Source organism: Solanum verrucosum, unplaced genomic scaffold, assembly GCF_900185275.1.
Source record: "Solanum verrucosum unplaced genomic scaffold, falcon-dt-bn FXZP01000009.1, whole genome shotgun sequence".
NCBI lineage: Eukaryota > Viridiplantae > Streptophyta > Magnoliopsida > Solanales > Solanaceae > Solanum > Solanum verrucosum.
The window spans coordinates 2,332,512-2,351,162 of NW_026020231.1; the positions used below are offsets into that span (position 1 = coordinate 2,332,512).

An 18,651-nucleotide genomic window follows, 5' to 3' on the forward strand; every position below is an offset into this window, starting at 1 on the left:
ACTGCAAGAAGTAAGCTTTTTGTCACTTTCGTGTTTGGTTTTGAGCGGTTGCCAATTGTCCATCTTCTTAAGTTTGGGGTCCCAATTGACTTTGTCACCATCATCTTCTATTATTGGAAACAACACTAGCTACTAGCTACTAGCTACTAACTTTTGCATGCTCACTATAATGTTAAGATTTCATTTTCTAGTGAAAAAACATATATGAAGCTCAAGGGCCTTGTCTAGTTGACAAACCTAAATAAATTCAGTTAGGTGAGAATTAATATGAAATATATCTACTTTTATCTCTCCGTATATATATATAATATAAAAAATAAAACAGAAGTTGTTGTTTGTACACTGAATATGAGAGCCCAAATCAAAAAGGTAATCCATTAGGTGAGAGAGTCAATTCAAAATAGGTATATAATCAATGTATAATACATGTATATTTTCTAGGTAAATATTTTTGGTTGAGCGGTTAAATGTGTAACTTTCCCTTTTTTTTAATCAATAATGAATAAATGACACATAATTGATATTTGCCTTGTTCGAAGATCAACGATCTTGTTAGTCTGTTGGATGAGAGAGTTCATATAATCTATAAACATGTTAATATTTCTTTTCTTTAATCATTGAGGGTTAATTAGCACAAAGTATTTGTGATGTTGGTCTACATGAATTGCTTAATCTACTCTTGATGTTTGGTGTGAGCCAATTTGTGATGATGTAATTTATTTCTACTGATGATTTTGGCTAGTTAACAATCAAATTGTTGAGTTCGTGTTTTTAACTAATATATATATATATATATTATATTAGTGTTATAATCCAAAGTTTTCGTGATGTTCATCTTTCTAAGGTGTGTTCATATGAACATATGTTGATTAAAATCTCAAATTACAGTTTTGAGTTTTTACCATCTTTTACTATTATAGAGAAGTACTCTTATTTCGTAAATGACCCTTTTAATCCATGTACTATTAAAACTTGTAAGTTACTACAAACATTAGAGATATTCTAATATTTTTAATCTATAAAATTGAGCAAATTTGAGTAGATGTTTTACTTAATAAACCTAATATTATTCAAAAGGTAAGTTTTTTATGACTATAATTTAAAAAGAGGGTAATGGCCTAAAAATGAAACATTTGCATAAATCAGCGAAAAGAGGGTTATCCTTGCACTTGGCCGGTCCAAGCCCATATTCGTTGTAACGGCCCAAATGTGAAACAAAATTTGGAGCCCAATTATAAATCACTTTTATCGCGTTAAATCTTGCCAAAACCCTCTCTGCCGAGTTTTCTCCTCCCTTTCTCTTCTTTCTGCAGCGTTTCCTTCTCCGACAAATTCAATTTGTCTCTCTATTTCTCTGCGTGCTTCTTCTCTCTCCGTTAACACAGACTCGCCACTTCGTTAACTTTTACTCAGATTCTGTTGTTAACTTTGCGCGGCCATTTTTGTCATGGCGAGGGAGAAGCTAAAATCCCTAGTTACATCATTCACTACCGGCGGTGAATATCTCGCCGTATTGTCTCCCGATGGAACTGTTAGAGTAAGTTCTCTTACTTTGCATTTGAACGAGTCAGTTGAGTTTGTTCTACTTGCGGGAAATATTATACCAATAATGTTTACTTCCCCTCGTTTCCATTTAGTTACGGCGCTTTTTTATTGTTTTTGCATATTGACTTGATTGGCTTGAAAATTAAGATGCTTGAGTGAAAAATGGAAGTTTTTTAGTAGTGACTTTTTGCTTTACTATGTTGATATTTGTGTTTTTAGAACATCTTTGGGTGGGAGAGGTGGATTATTCTTATAGATTTAAGAAGCTGATTAGTTGAATATTTCAGAGTAATAGTACCACATTATGGAGGGGTTCCCTCTAGACACCTATGTGACCATATTTACAAAATTCCAGTATATGAATTTGTTGCTCAGTAACAGCTTCATACTTATTCACATCATTTGATGACATTATAGCAATTCTGTCATATTGTTTCTAGCAGCAGTTGCTTAGTATCAGTCCTCTTTTTTGCAACTTAAATGTCTTCACTATTTATCACCAAAAAATATTATAATATCTAGTTGTACCCGACCTCAATTGGCATACTATCTGAGGAGATTTTATTAACACAAGAAGAATATTTGCTTTCTTGGCTGGAAATTGTAGTGTGAATGACTTTCTTATGATTGGTTGACTAAGTTATGTAGAACGCAATAGGCAGATATTTTGCATGACTTGAACATACATATTTGAACATTTCATATTGTCAAAGACAAACAATGGACAAAGGATGTCGAGAGCTGATGGCTCACATCTAGCATCTACTCATTCTTTATCTGATGCAAAAAGTACTATACTCAGCAGAATGTAATAAGAAACTAGGATGCAGGAAAGATAATTAACAGTGAAGAAATGGCCATTTTCCAAATGTTAGTTGCAAGCCAGTGCTCCAAAATCTCTACGTAGGTTATTATGCAAGTACACGACAAGATAATACAATTCTCCCTAGACATTTAAGTGACTGAAGTGTTTTAGTCTTCATGTAAATAGTTATTAACTCAAAACACCACTTACGCAGGGCATTGCATGCTCTCTGTTAATACATAGATAGACAAGAATACGAAGTAGGAAAATCTCTACAAATATAGTATGTTTGTAAAGCATTCCATGTACTTCGCCCATTTTTATTTATGTGAACCTATTTGATTGGGATCAAAGTTTAAGAAAGAAAGAAATATTTTTTAAATTTGTGGTACTAAACATGTCATTGATACAAGGTTATAAGATTTTCGAACCTTGTGGTCTTAAACATGTCATAATATTTGTGTGCTATAAAAACTTCTCGTTAGAGGCAGTGTTTTGAAATGTGCTTGCCTTCTCGCCAAAGACGAAAGGAGAGGCAGCATCGCCTATTTCCGGCAAGGCAAGGCAATTCAGAATGGCGTGCTATGGCGATTGAAAGGCGACATGGCGAAGCGAAAGGCGGCGCCTTTTTAATTTATTTATTTTAAAAGGTCTCATTTAATAATTAAAAGCCAAAATTAGGGTTTTTTTTGGGGTATTTTTGCAAACGTTGGCGAATCGCTACTCTTCTCCTCTTCCTTGCGAGTTGCGACCCCTTCGAGAGTGAGGACGAGACCTTTGTTCTTCTTCTTCAATTCTTCTCTTCTTCTTCTTTACTCTGTTTTTCAGTTGTAGTGAGTGGCTGAGAGCTCTGTTTTCAGTGGTAGTGAGTGCTCTGTTTTTCATTTTATGTTGGAGGCTTGGAGCTACTGAACTCTGAAGTACTGAACATTGAACAGTGCTCACTGCATATATATATATATTTTTTTTTTAAAAAAATAATAAATTAATCCTTCTATATTTATTTATTCCCTACTTAATTTAGTTTTATACTAATTACTGTAGTATTTATTTGTCTATAAATAGGGAATTCAATGGACTTTTAGAGTTCTAGTATTGCTTGTCAATTGTCTTATGAATTATTGAGGCATTCAAGTTCTAGACTTTTAGTATCTACTATTAGTTTTTGAATTGAAATTTTTGCTAATATATGTTATTACTATTAAGATTTTGGATATTTATATATGCAATTAAAATTTAAAATTTTTGGTGTTAATTGGCGCCTCAATTCAAAAAGGCGAGCGCCTCGCCACGAGGCGAGGCAGGCCCTTGCCTCCTTTTTCCGTCCAAAACACTGGTTAGAGGTAATTGGAATGTTTTAGTTAAATTGTTTCCAAACTCAGGGAAGAGGTCATTCTGGAACAGAGAGAGAGAGTATCAGATATCGTGTCAGCAGGTCAAAATCAGCTTCTTCTGCCACACCAACACTGTTTTCTCCCATCATATGTAAAGAAAAGAAATTCAGAAGAAAGCTATTTCCATTTTTAAAAAAAAAATACCGTATCCTATCATTGGAGTTCTCAAAACCTGACTTTTATATTTGAAAGCCTACTATGTATTGCAAGTTCTTCTTGAAGTGAAATGGTCTTAAAAGTGTAAATTAGCTTTGAAAAGTATGAAGTAAAGAAGTTCAACCATCCTTGTACAAAAAAAAGTAAAGAAGTTCAACCATTATCAAGATTAGATCAGGTGCACGTGTGATCCCATTATTCAATTTTCTGTATGCTTTTTGGTTTCCATTTATGTCATACTCCTATTCAAGAGTTATGGATTGGAGTCAAGTTAGTGAGAAGAATTACTGGTTAGTTGCTTGCTGCTATGCCAGCAATTGTGTTTCCCATAATTGTTACCACTCTGCATTGCTATTACATTGTGTTTGTATTCTTCTGCTTTACTTATTACATACTTGGTGACTAATTGTTGCATGATTCAGGTTTGGAACACAAGTAGTGGAAGCTTATTTGGTCAATGGAGACCGGAGAATTCTGGAGACAGTTTCTCTTACATGGCGTGCTGTATTATTGGAAAGAAGGTATGACAGAGAATATTGAAAAAAACAGCTTTGATTGTTGTAATGATGTAGTGGTAAAAAATCAGCCAAATTTTTTCTTGATAAAAAAAAAAGACCAGCTTACGTTTTTTGTACAAGATCTGATCTCTCCACCTCTATGTGTGAATTTGAATATTTAGTCAATGCACTAATTGTTTCACTGTACTTTTGATAATAGTGTCAACGTCGTTAGGCTATTTTTAATCTCACGACTATGTGGTATCTTTTTGTTTTGAATTTTTAGCGCAGAAAAGAACAATGTCTATTAGTAGCTCTTGGGTCAGATGACGGAAGTGTTTTAGCAGTTGACATTTCCGCTAAATTGGTAAGGTGGAGAAAAGATGGAGCCCTTCCTAGGTATGTTATTTTTTTGACAGAAGGTACTTTTGCTCTTATGTTGGATGGAGAAGTACTTGCCAAGAAACACGTAGACAGTAATGAACACCCCTTGAATGATGGATGCCTTTGTTCTCACCAAAAACATAAAGTGTAAATAAGAAATATCTTGCTTTTGAATGCAGCGGAGCTACTGGCCTGTTTTTTGTGGGCAAAGGTCGTAGGATTAATGCTGTTGCTGCGAATGGTTTAGTACTTGAGATGAACTCCGAAACTGGAGAAGTCAACAAAGAGTTCAAAGTGTCAAAGAAGCCCATTTCTTCAGTAGCTCATTCAACTGGTTTGTATCCAACTTATGTCTTAAATTGCTTTTTTACTTTAAGTACTTATCTGACTTCCTTATTCTCACTGTGAAGACGAGAAAATTATAGCTGTGGCCAGTGATAAGTTGCGATTTCTAAGTCCAGAAAGCGGGAAAGAGTTGCTGAAGTTTTCTCCTGATTCAGTAAGCTGTCTCAAGTTTTGTCTTCATTATGTAATGTTATTTGAAGTCTACAAAGATCCATAAATATAAAAAGCTGCTATAACAGGCTGCTGCACAACATATTTGGCTATCTGATGATGCCCAATTTGCTGTTACCGCGGGGTTTGGCGAGAAACAACTTCAAGTGTGGAAACTTGATTTTGGGAAAAGGGCTGCAGATTATGGGCATGTTGTTTCCATGAAACATCCTCCTGTAATGGTTGAATGCAGGAATAATTGCAAGGGAGAAGATTGTATGGTTATCCTTGCAACATCAGAGAAGGGTGTTTGTTATGTTTGGAACTTTGAGTCCGCCACTGATGAAGCTGCAAAGCCAATTAAGATCACAGTAAAATCCAGCAAAGGGGAAACAGATGAGAGAGCTGGAAGAGCTAGAAGGAATCTTGTGCCCGTAATCGCTGCAAGATTGCATGCTTTAGATAGAGATGCACATTTGAGAGCCTTGATTGCTTATGGCTCTGTTGATACCCCAGAGTTTACATCAGTAGACATTTCAAGTCCAGGGGAGGATATCGTCATAGCAGCAGGAGACCAGACCGAGAAAGTGGTTGCTTCAGTTCAAGAAAACGGCCATGCCAAAAAAGGTGTTTTTAATAGCAGTTTATGTGTTGCTGTTTCCTTGTGGGAAAATCAAAACACCTTTACAGAAGTCTGTGTCACTGTCACCCCTCTACCCCTGACTGGCCAAACAGCGCTGAGCTACATTTTCTTAAACTTAAATTCTTGTCTTGATGTTTTAGATGGTCTAATAGTCACTGAGAGATATTTAAAGCATTTGTTAAGTTGCCAACTTCTTTGCAAATGAGGCCATCACTCTATTAGTTTTAACAAAGGTTTTTGAGAATTTTTATCAAAAAAAGATTTTTGAGTATCTCATGTATCATGCGCACTGATACATCATGTGAATGATAAATTGACATTTTTTAATTTATGATGTGAACAGTTTCAAGAATAGAGTTGTCCTTGTAATCTTTCTGACTCCTCCTCCCTCCCTCTGTTTCAGGTGGAGCTATGGAAGTTGAAGGTGCTAACTTAATCCAGAGAAGCAAAGTGACAAACAAACGACCAGCATCTGATCTGGATGTCACTGGTGAAGCGACTATTACGGATAATGGTATGATATGTCGCATGATATTTTGCATTGCTCATATTGAGTTCCAACATATGTATTTTAGGTGGCTCCCCAGACCTATTGCTCTTCAAGGCAATTTGCTTTTTAGTGATCTCCAGTTCTCCACCACAGATGACTTATCTTTATGTATTCTTCATCAAAAAAAAAAAGACTTATCTTTATGTATTGGAGAACTACTAAGAATAAAGTAAAATTCAGTATATAGAGAATCTGTACCGGTCCATTTACCGATATCCCTTTACAAAAAACTTAATCGTCAAGCCTAGTGTTAAGTAGTAAAAGGGAGAGTTTAAGTCTGGGAATAGCATACTCCCTCTTGCAATTGGATATAATTATTATCATGGATGTCTTGACATTTTAGGGCTTCCTAGATGGACATTGTGTTATGAGGGCTATTATTTACAAGCAGACTGCTTCCAGTAGAATAGACCTCAGGAGTTGTTTGGTACCTGATCAGTCTGTTGGTCAGTTGGTATTCAGTAGACAACCTGTTCATCTCCTTCGGAAGGGGTCATTTATTTTTGTCCTTTAGTGGGTCATCGGTTGCTTCCACCTGTGGCCTTCTTCGACCGCCTTGACACCTTAATATCAAGGAACCCCCCCTATTCCACAAGTAGGTGGAGACTTGGAGGGTCGGAAACCTCAACGGGAAACCTTTCACCGCGCCACACGATTCTTTCGCGAAGCGCTCTTTCCACTCCTGCCCCCGCAAGCAAAGAGGTTTCAAGATAGCAGGCGACCAAAAAGCTCCGAGCAAATCTTCTAGAGAGCGTACCCTTAGTTTCAACTCTTTCTCTATTCTAAAACGAGAAATAGAAAAAAGAAAAAAGAAAAAGAAGCCATTTTTTTTCTATGGACCCCTTCCACCAGATTACTTTACTGACTGTAATTCATTCAAAAAGAGTAGAGGAACTGGTTTCACAAAAGGGCTCTCAAAAGCGATCTGATACCTTCTTCCCTTGGTCTGGGAGGTAGGTTATGTGGACCTTTATGTGTCATCTTTATGATGTTTCTGTGTATTGAGCATTACGACAAGGGGTCATTTGATATTAGAGACTTGAAAAGCATTCACTACCTTATAGAGAATAACCTTTTTGTCTGATGATGTGTAGGTAATGGTGAACCTATTGACGGAGTTCAGATTGATGATTTTAGCGAGCCAACCATGGGCGAGAAACTCACAATGCTCCATTTGGAAGACAATAATGAAGATAAAAGCAACAAGAATCTAGAATCTGCTCTTCAAACGAAGCCTCCAAGTGCTGATTCAGTTCATGTATTGCTGAAGCAAGCACTTCATGCTGATGATCGAGCACTTTTGATAGATTGCTTATACAGACAAGATGAGAAGGTTATATTTCAACTGAATTATTTTCAGGGTTCTAGCATCTGATTGATGTTTTATTTCCTAATCAGTGGGATGTATCTTGACTCTCCAGGTCATTGAAAATTCAGTCTCTCTTTTAAATCCTTCAGACGTTCTCAAGCTTTTACAGTCACTCTTGTCAATTATCCAGTCAAGGTAAAGGAGATTTGTGGATTTCCTAACCTGGATGTTCCTTTTATGGTATTTTGTCTAAATTTCATTTGACCACCTTAAGAATATCAAGTTACATTGCACCTAAGGGGTGAATACTAACTATGAGACTCATTACGTGGCTCAAACTGTCATTTGCTGTTTAATATATTGTCCAATGCTATCAATATAGTGAAAACCTTTCTGCCATCCACATCTGCAACGTGCAGTTGCCTTCTCGCAAGTTCCTGTTGTCATAGATTGGTCGAGTTAATGTTAATTATGGTACTTTTTCTTGACAGGGGTGCTGTATTGGCTTGTGCGCTTCCTTGGCTGCGAAGTTTGCTTCTCCAACACGCCAGTGGAATAATGTCTCAAGAATCCTCTTTACTTGCACTCAACTCTTTATATCAGGTTAGGGTAGTAACTCTTAAGTATGTTGATAGAGTACCTATAGCAACTGGTAGAATGTATTTAAAGCTACTTTGTTGGTCTTTGTGCAGCTTATTGATGCGAGACTTTCAACTCTCCCCCAAGCTCTTCAGTTATCAAGCTCCTTAGAATTGCTTTATGCAGGGGTAAGGACAATGCGGAATGTGAATCTCTCAATTACGTCCCCCCTCTCACTCTCTCCTGGACTGAATCTTGACAAATTCATTTATGTTTTCGCAGACTATTGATGATGGTGATGATGAAGATGGTGCCATACAGCCCATCATATATGAAGATAACGATGACAGTGACGAGGAGGGTTCTGAAGTTACTATGGAAACAGAAAGCATCCCAGATATTGAGGAACCCGAGGCTTTCAGCGACATTAGTGATCACGAAGGAAGTGATGGCATGAGCGAGTGAGTTCCAAACAAGAATTCAGCCAGTTTTGTGGGAATGCAATACATATGTCGGACAAATGCACTATCTTGGAAATGGCCAACGGATCCAAATAGACGTCATGACTCAGATATCAACACATACCGACTCGATAGAAGATACAAACGGAAGAAAGCTTTGTGACGTGATGACTTTGTTTTAAGAAGAATCAAAATATCATCTGATTTTTTGAGTCTCCAGAGGGCTAAAATTATTTATCTGCCTACCATGTATTGTCATGAGTGTGCATCAAAGATAAAGTTAGAGTCGCAAATTTTTTGTTTCCTTCTGTAAGCTACTTTTGTATTTTATTCTTTTAGAGATGGGCAACAGCTACAAAATTTTGTTTCAAGGCACAAATGAAATGATTCGAGTTGAGTTAAAGTTCCGATTAAAGCTTGCAATATCGGAAAGAGATGAGTTCGAGTATTAAACTGCTAAAATATCTAATTTGAGATGGGGTTTTGCTACAATCTAACTTCTGTGTCGAGCTTGTACTAAGATTCGATCATGTTTTATTGCATTCTCAGTTCAACTGAGAGCCCAAGTTTCGCTGGTTGGAGCCCAAGTGACGTTAAGCTAAGTATTAGTTGGGATTATGAGATCTAAGACCTTTTAGATAAGCAACTCTTTACAAAGTTGAGTTGATTAACAAAAAAACGTAAAATAATCGAGGTTGCAAGAGAATTAAACTATTACAGCTAAGTCATGAATAGGTAGATTTTAAGAAGATAGTTGAATGAAATTTTTAGTTACAAAAGGGTTGAAATTTTGAATAGAATTTCATTTGCTTACCCCTCCAATTGGCTTTAAAAATCAAAATCCCGTTTAAACAGTACTGCTATCCCAAGCATTCTTTAAAAATCAAAACCCCGCTTGATATTGAAGGTTCAGCCTACGTACAAAGAAGTGCAAATGTTTTATTATATCCCCCTCAAAAGGGGGGAAACTTCAAAGAAACAAACAAGCCGCTGCTAAACACACAAGATACTTGACTACTTGAATCCATCAAGAAAGAAATTAAAGAGATCCAAGTTTTAAAAAAACCACTAGACTAGGCTAGTTTAGTGATTCAAAGTTTTGTCTTTTGTAACATCAGGATCTTCTTCAGTATCAGCCATACCAAAAGTGTGCTTCACAGCATCAGCAGCACCTTGAGCCATGCTCTTCACTTGTTGTCCAGTCTGCTGGAGGATTCCCCCAGCTTTCTCTTCACCAGCTTGAGCCGTTTCTTTAGCCGATTCCATCATTTCTGAAGCCTTCTCTTTAGTAGCCTGAGCTGCTCCACTAGCCTTCTCCTTCGTAGCCTGAGCTGTTCCACTTGTCTTATCTTTGGTTGCCTGAGCCGCTCCAGCTGCCTTATCCTTAGTAGCTTGAGCTGCTCCGCTCGTCTTATCATGGGTTGCCTGAGCTGCTCCACTTGTCTTATCATGTGCCGTTCCTTTAGCAGAATGAGCCGTCTCCGAAGTTTTGTCCTTGGCTGCTTGGGCCTTGTCTTTCATGCTTTCCAGTGTTTGACCAACCTTCGCCTATACTCAAACGATGTCACATAAATTAAAACAAAAAAATACACATAAATTAAGACAACAAAAAAAAAAAAAAAGTAGATGTACCTGGGTTTGGCCCTTGGTTTCACCAGCTCTGTAGCTCTGCTCGTGGGACATTGTTGCAGTGTTGAAGTAACAAACTGAAATAGATGTGCACAAAATTAAGCAAAAAGCAGAAGAGCAATAGTATAAGTATATATGGGAAGATTGTTATAAGCAGATTGTAGTAGTGATGAGAAGCAAAGAGGTTGTGCATGGTTTATAAAGAGTTGGTAGTGCGATACATTGTTGACACGTATTCTGTTATCTGACGCGTGTATAGGACACGTGCCGTGCTGTTGTTACCTTCCGTTCTGAAGTCAAACTTATCTTTGCCACATTTCGCAAGGATCAATAAACTTCCTGCTGCTACCATATACTAGAGATTAATTATTGTTACTTCTCTGCGACTCAGCACTGACTTTTTTTTTATTTTAACTGTACATAAGAGTTACCCAATAAAACATAAATGATCAGAGAATTAGAGAAAGGACAAGTTAAAAGTAAGCTTATGAGAAATTATTGGCTAATCAGTTCCTAATTACGAGAATTAGACATTGGCCAGTAAATATTTCTTACTACTATTAAATTACTAATAATTTTGCTCAAAATAAACGGATGTGAAATTTCCTTAGAGAAGTTGTTGTCCGATCAAAATCATCCGCCAGCACTGTGCCATGTGTTAGAATATGCATGAATTGAGATCACAAATTGTGCTTATAAATTCACTAATCCAATAATTTCAAAATCGATTCCATATTTTGCATTTTGATCTACAATAGATTTAAACACATAATAAACAAAACGAAGCAACAAAAACCAATTAACATGGCAAATCGAGGAAGCGACAACTTTCATAGCAGTATCCAAGTGCCCGGCCAAGCTCAGGTTTCATTACACTCTTCTTTCTTCTTGATACTACTTTGGGGATGTCAAAATTCAACCATAAAAATACAATTTATCTAACTCATTTAATACTTGTTGATTTAATAATTAGTTCCACCCCGTGTCAACCTCGGTCATATAAAAGTTGAGTTCATTTGAGCTAATTCGTCCGAATTCTCATTTTTTTTATTTATTTCATGTTTCTAATCAATTGTAGATGAGAAGGGAAGATTTATTGAACCAACCATCTGACATCCATAACCAAAGCCAAGCAACAAACTTGCTTCAAGAGGTAACCACCATTTCAATTAAATTGAAAAATCGAATACATTGTGAATTTTATTATTGTTTTCAGACGGGGACACAAGTGAAGAACATGGCTCAAGGAGCAGCAGGAAGTGCAGTGAACATAGCTCGAGGAGCAGCAACTGGTGCAGCAAACATGGCACAAGGCGCAGCTGATGCGGTCAAAAATACTCTCGGAATGAATCCTCCACACAACACTTCTAGTGACAACTATCTTAACCAGCCAGGCACTATCAACTTCGATGATGACTTCCCAACCAGTACCACAACCCTCCCAGGCAATACAAATTATCCAATCAACCCACACAATCCTAATACCGGCATTTAAATTCTGTTTCCAGAATTCATACCATATTTTTTATTCATTCGTTTCATAATCCATAATCCATATTTTGTAATTTGTTGTTTTTTTGGTTGGGGAATTTGTAGAGGAGGTGTCATCTCCCTTCTTTCCCTGCTATAAAATAAGGTTCAATAGATGGACCGAGTTTATTGATACATGATGTTGATTCATCTGCGGATTTTGTTTAATTCATTTTGTGCTTAGATTATGCATTAACAGTATTTTGTTCTCATTATATATATACCTTGATGGTGAAATTTTTTAAAAGGTTGTTTTGCTCTGACTCATTAAACTTAATTGGATCCTCCGCCCTAAACATTATTAAGAATATTTAATTATCAATTACGAATAGTTTAAAGGTAAAAAATTTGAGTAATAATTGGTAAGAAGGGTATTTTTGATATTTTAAAGGCATTTTTGAACCAAAAACATGTCGAAGCTTAAAGTAAATGGGACCTATACAAATTTTGAATAGTTTGGAAGATATATTTGATCCTTTTTTCAAATTATCTTTTGTTCAAAATTTACTGACGAACTAATCTAACTTTATACCATAATTTTTTTTTGTTCATATAGCACTAACTCAAAATCTTTGATGATTGGAGAAATTCTTTCTATTGAAGTATGTATTACTCAGTGATGGAGGGACTTTGATCGAACACAATTACAAACAACATCAACTGCTATTACTACTAAATCATAGTTAGTTGAGGAAAACCATTTCAGAAAATAATAGCAACAAAAATAGATCATTTCAATTTTGTGTTCGATTTTATTTTTGATGAATTTATATTCCTAGATAACGTGTCTAAAGATCTCTTGTATTAATTATAAAAATTAAAAATTTCAACAAAAATAAAGATGAGTAAAGAAAGTTAGGTTTTACTTCAATCTTCACTAATCCTAATGATAATGTGGTCAAAAATTTTTTTTTCTTCCAGAGCAAATTGAAATTCTATTATACCACGGGGAAAGAGGTCAAATTTATTCTTTTATATTATACAAAAAGATTTTATTTACCCACTATTATACAACACTTTTAAAATACTCTCATTGTTAGCACCTCCTTCCTCAATTATCAATAAAATACCGAGTCATAATTAAATTACAAGTATAATAATTATGATATTAAATAATGTGACATCTAAAAGGTTGATCTCTTAATCAAAACATTTAACATAAGAGTGACTATAAAATTTCAATTTACATTTAGTAGTTGAAAAGAATAATAAGCACGATAACAAATATCCTAATTAATACTGTGAATACCAATCTCCATTCCCCTTTTCTTGTTTATTTTGTCTTTTTTGAGTTTCATTTTCAAGTAAAATTAAAGATTTGAAAAGTTAATCAACTAAACACGCATGAGAGGTTCATGTTCTTTCAACTAATTCATAAATTATTTATTTATTTTTCTTAACCCTCTCCCACCCTTTTGCTCTCTTGGTGACTCGAACTCACAACCTTCGAATTGGAAGTGAGGGGTGCTACTGCTTACTATCCGAGCAACTTCCTCTTGTCAACTAATTCATAAATTATCTCTTCAATCATCTATAAATTACTTTAACTCGATTTAATAGTTATAATGAAATCAAACGTGTTAGATATTACTTTACAATGTACTATAAATAAATAAAATATAATATAATATAATAGAACATTGATTTTTAAGTGATATATTCATGGTCAATATGATCTGAATTTCGTCCATTTAGTTTCTTGATAATTATTTTATAATAATGTATTTTCTCTTATTATATAAAAGAGAGTTTGAGGCTGTAATAGACACCTCTCCATTGACGTGTTTGCTTCAGCAGAGGTATTTTGAAATTCTCTTATTATATAAGAGAGAGTTTGAGATTGAAGTAGGCCTCTCTCCGTCGACGTTCTGCTTAAGCAAGAGTATTTTGGATTTTTTAATTTTTTTTTGTTTTGCTTTAATTTAATTAATGTACATTTTTTTTCAAAATTATGGGACTCATTTTAGCTATGCCCTTTATTTTTTAATTCATATCCTTTAGTTATAATTTTATTACTTTGAATATCGGTAGTATTTATGTAAATTTTGTAACTATTTTGAGTAAAAATCAACGGTTGATGAAAAAAAATAGTTTAATTATGAACATCCCAATGAGACTCTTCACGTTAGATTTGCGAGAAAAAAATAAAAATAATCTATATCTGACTATACTACCTTAAAAGCATGAACTCCCTAACTTGAATGTTAAATTACTATAATACCCCCTAACTTGTGCATACCCAAAGTTTGAGGGCATAAATGTGAAATAAAACCAAGTTAAATGGTACATTTATGTATTATGCCTTTTTTATTTAGCAATATTCATATTATTTTTTAAAATAGTGTGGTACATGGTTTGATTTCACGTGCAACGCACGTGCGTCAAAACTAGTACCACATAAATATATATTATAATTTATTTTAGAGAAAAAATTAAAATTATTTAATCACGTACTTACTTAACACTTAATGAAATTTCATTTAATAATATTTATTAGCATCGCTTAAAAAATAAATTTGTGAACAAATATTTGACCCGGACACCACACAATTTTTTCATTAACAAGTATTATGATAATCTATGCTCTTGCACTATATATATAAGGGCAGAACTAGTGTAACTTAGCAGAAAAGTAGAGAGCAACAGTTCTTTTTTCTTGGCAAAATCAGGTATGTGATGGGAAATTAATTCCTTTTATTATTTTTTTCCAATTGAAGCTGAGATTTAGTTATGATAACTTATGAAGTACATTAAAGATCTAGTTGAAGCAATTCTTGTTTTGCTCTTTATATCATTTTTTCTTTTATCATTACTGTCATTTTAATCATGATTGTATGCCGATTTTATTTTATCAAAAGCGTCATTCTAGAAAACATCGAAAGATCTCAATTCAAGATTAATTTATGAGAAAGCGTTGGCTCTTTAGGATCTACTCCAACCTTTAGAAATTTGATTAATCGGTAGATGTATTTATCGACTCGAAATATTTGTTCTTGGATGGACTTCACTCTACTTGTTTCGGTCAGATTGGACAACTATTGATATCTATTATTAGTTTTTTTCATTTATCCGGCCATCTAAGATGTTCATAAAAAATTAAAAAATCAAATCGAACCTAATAAATAAATCAACATTTTTTTTGGTTTGTTTTCAATTTTGAAACAAGAAATACTTTGATTTTGTTTTGTTTTTAAATTTAAAAAATTGATAAATTGGATTTGATTTTATTTTAAGGGGAAAAAAACCTTAAAAAGTTGAACCAAATCGACTATATATATATACCTATTTAAAAATAATAATTGCACATACACTGCACATGTAATTTTTTGCCTTTATTTTCTTGTTTGATTTGATTTGTAAGTTTTATTTTTAAAATGTCATGAATTTATTTTATGTTCAAAATAATTTGTTTTTCTGGGTACTCAATCACTCGTTATTGTTTAATTCAATTATCATCAAGATATCTTGATCTATTATTACTAGATCTTGCTCTCTTTTTTTCACTAAAAATATTAATGGTAAGAAATTTCATTGTGTTCTTTGGAAATGGATAATTTTTTGGACAAAACATATAATGTTATCGAGTGATTGATGTAATTAAATCATTTTTTCATTTTTTTAAGTTAATAAAATCGAAAAAAAACAATTTAATTAGGTTCAACATTTAAAAAATTTATTTAGTTGATTTGATTAAATATTGAAAGAAAATTGATACCAAATCAAACCAGGAAATATCTTACCATCATACATTAACTTTTGCTTGTTAGATTTTTTTAGTTAAATACCTTGTAAAACATTACTCAAAAATAGGTTTATTTTATTTCAAAAGAATTCCAATTTATTATATTAGTGTTGATTAATTGTTTTACTTGTTCCAATAATGATTAACCAATTCGACGTCGTTTTAATCATCTAAAGAAAGAGAAAATTACTTGTTCAGTCATTTGGTTTCTGAATTCTGAGTTACTGGCAAATGATTCTTCACTACACTCTTTTGATTTCTAAAAACTGAATCGCCTCATTTTGAAAAATTGAAACTTTTTAATCTTTTGTGGTTTTTAAATCTTTGAGATTCCACTTGAAAAGATATTATGAACATTCTCCAAAAATAATTCAGATAGAATTTAGCAGTAGAGTTGTTTAACACATGATGATCATCTGAGTTTTCTTCAAAAAATACAGAATTTTTTTTAGTGATTTTTACAAAACCCTTGAAACCCCAAACAGTAGGAAGATGATAATAATAGTGAAATTTCTAGTAAATGTGATGAGTATAGTGATAAAAAATGTGGGTCTAATTTTAATGTTGAATGTGTATTGAAGAAACCCACAGAGACGAATTCAAGAATGGCCCAGGAAGGTAACAGGTCAATATGCACACGATTCCAAAAGTGGGGTTACTGCACTTATGGTGAAAGGTGTCGTTACGTTCATACTACTGGTGGGTCTGCATATCCCCCTTTGCAGGGGGGTGGGTATGACCAAAGTTATGTTGAGGAAGGGAAAAGTGAATACAGAGAGAGTGCTGCGATAACCATTGTGACTGGTGGGGATGAAGTGAGAAATAAGAGTTATTCTGATAATGTGGAACCCAAGAGGTTTGTGGATTTTCGTACAAGGATGAAGACCAGGCTTTGCAACCGCTGGGAAAGGGACGGGAGCTGTTTTTTTGGTGCAAGATGTCAATTTGCTCATGGGAGAGCAGGTATTTTCGCCTTCATTGGTTAGTTCAATATTGAATCGTTACGTTACTCCCCTGTTATATTGTTCATGTTGATAACTTGAAATCTTTTGTTTTCTTTCATAAGCTGATTGTGAAATATTGTTAATTATGTTCAACTTGTGACGGTTTTTAATTATGTCTACTTGTATTAGATACGGTGTTGGTTTTTTTTGTTTGAACCTTTTTTGGCACGGGCAAACATGCATAAAGCATATTTGTCTGAGTCTTGATATTTGGAGGAATAGAATGACATGATTTTCATCACGATGAAATGTAAAAAATGGGGTTGTCTTTTCATTGAGTTAGCAAGATAATCCAAATTGAAGTTAATGTCCATTGTTTGAATGAACGCCGCGGTGGCTTGTTGCACGCCTAGTTGAAAACAAGAAGCTTAGTGAACATGGTTTATGTGCAAGTTCCTGTTCTCAACTTCTATTCTCTGATTTCAACCACTCTTTTATCTGTTGTTCTTTCTGTTAGGTTGGTTTTTGTCATTTTATCGACAAACATGCTACTACCCAAGTATCTACCTGTTTATATCTTAGTAGATGTACTTTTCATTGTATGTCAACTATAGGATGGGAATGTTTTACGAATCAATGTCCAAACAGGTCATGGACACTCCTGTCTATATTACTCATAATCACTTTACCTGCTATCTATTGATCTGATCATACAAAGTTTTACATATTTTCTGCTCTTAGCTGGTAATTCTCTGTTTCTTCCGGACCATTTTCCCCTTCCCGTTTGTGTTAGGCATGTTTTTGTGCCAGGCATCAATGTTATTACCAAAGTACCTGCAAGTCTATATGTTGGTAGATATACTTTCTATTGGATTTCAAGAATAAAGATGGAAATATATTACAAATCTTTTTCATACATGTCATGGACAGTCCTGTCATTTATGGTTTCGCCCTGCTATTGATTGATCTGAAAAGATCATCAAGTGTTATCTATAGTTTTTGGCCTCAGCTGTGACATTCTGCTGCTACTTGATTTCTTATAGAGGGTAAGATTCAATTATTGCATTTAATGGCTAGTGAATCTTCTCTTTTTCATGATCTTAGTTATTAACTCATGGTTGAAGTTTTTTCTTGGATGTTTCTATAAGAAAATGGCGACTTTTCCTGTCTAAATTTACGGGGTCGCTGACATTGTAAATTGCTATGTATGATTTGGAGGTGGGAGTCTTAAATTTTAGTCTTCAGTGTAGAGAATCAGAATGGTGTTTGTGATACTAGTTTTTATGTTAGTTGATTATGCAAGGCCCTGTGTTTAGACCTTGGTAAAAAAACCTATATCTCAGATTTCTCGAAGATGCTATTGTAGAGCTATGCAACATTTGATTTTTTCTTCTATATATACTTGTGTTTTTCCTTATACCATTTCTAATTTATGATATTCTCAATATTGACAGAACTGCAGGGTTATGGTTCCTCCAATCCTCTGGTATCGTCGAGCAATGCTGGCATTTCTGCTCCTACCAAGAATGTTGCACCCAATGAAATAAGGTCCAGTGCTCCAGCTGAGCGTAGGTTCAAGTGGAATGATGTACGCAAGATCAGCCAGGTCTATGGTGACTGGATTGAGTAGCTGCCTTCCCCATAATCATCAGGCACTGTGGAGAACTAAAGAGCCTGTACTTTGTTGCATTGGCTCTTTGGTCAACTTTTGAAGTGGTTATTTTGGTTCTCTGTAGTTTAAGTTTAAAATGCTGCTTGCTTAGTTATATCATTTCGGATTTAGTTTGACAAAAACTGCCTTGTCATGATTTTGTGAAGTGATTACATAGTTTTACAAATCAGATAGGTTTATATCTGATGATGCAAGTAAAAACTACAGTTTCAGCATTTAAACACATCTTATGGAAGAAAACTTTTTGTTTAATGTTGGGTGTCTTGTTATTTAGACATGTCTGTTGACACCCACTTTTGACCCTCCACAATATAAA

The 18,651-nt window shown here is 34.5% G+C and overlaps 4 protein-coding genes across 5 annotated transcripts; 3 read left to right on the plus strand and 1 right to left on the minus strand.

Moving 5' to 3' along the window:
* The first annotated feature begins 1,303 nt into the window (after positions 1-1,303).
* LOC125832539 (uncharacterized) lies at positions 1,304-9,149 on the plus strand. 2 transcript variants are annotated; one of them, XM_049511711.1, is made up of 12 exons: positions 1,304-1,537; positions 4,323-4,421; positions 4,684-4,796; positions 4,961-5,115; positions 5,192-5,280; positions 5,366-5,903; positions 6,323-6,433; positions 7,564-7,802; positions 7,891-7,973; positions 8,270-8,381; positions 8,471-8,545; positions 8,640-9,149. In XM_049511711.1, exons 1-12 carry the CDS (start codon positions 1,448-1,450, stop codon positions 8,820-8,822), a joined length of 1,887 nt encoding a protein of 628 aa, XP_049367668.1. In that variant the 5' UTR covers positions 1,304-1,447; the 3' UTR covers positions 8,823-9,149. The 2 variants fall into 2 exon arrangements, with proteins under 2 accessions (XP_049367668.1, XP_049367669.1); XM_049511712.1 differs by having other exon boundaries at positions 1,325-1,537; positions 4,689-4,796.
* A 584-nt stretch (positions 9,150-9,733) lies between these two features.
* On the minus strand, positions 9,734-10,618 carry LOC125832412 (late embryogenesis abundant protein 2-like). The gene is made up of 2 exons (XM_049511558.1): positions 10,451-10,618; positions 9,734-10,366 (listed from the first exon to the last, which is right to left on the minus strand). The coding sequence occupies exons 1-2, from the start codon at positions 10,499-10,501 to the stop codon at positions 9,902-9,904; spliced, it is 516 nt and encodes a 171-aa protein (XP_049367515.1). The 5' UTR covers positions 10,502-10,618; the 3' UTR covers positions 9,734-9,901.
* A 608-nt stretch (positions 10,619-11,226) lies between these two features.
* On the plus strand, positions 11,227-11,975 carry LOC125832463 (uncharacterized). Its single transcript, XM_049511613.1, has 3 exons — positions 11,227-11,311; positions 11,526-11,600; positions 11,664-11,975. Exons 1-3 carry the CDS (start codon positions 11,252-11,254, stop codon positions 11,940-11,942), a joined length of 414 nt encoding a protein of 137 aa, XP_049367570.1. The 5' UTR covers positions 11,227-11,251; the 3' UTR covers positions 11,943-11,975.
* A 412-nt stretch (positions 11,976-12,387) lies between these two features.
* On the plus strand, positions 12,388-18,340 carry LOC125832250 (zinc finger CCCH domain-containing protein 28-like). The gene is made up of 3 exons (XM_049511396.1): positions 12,388-12,402; positions 16,208-16,682; positions 18,118-18,340. The coding sequence occupies exons 1-3, from the start codon at positions 12,388-12,390 to the stop codon at positions 18,291-18,293; spliced, it is 666 nt and encodes a 221-aa protein (XP_049367353.1). The 3' UTR covers positions 18,294-18,340.
* The last annotated feature ends 311 nt before the right edge of the window (positions 18,341-18,651 follow it).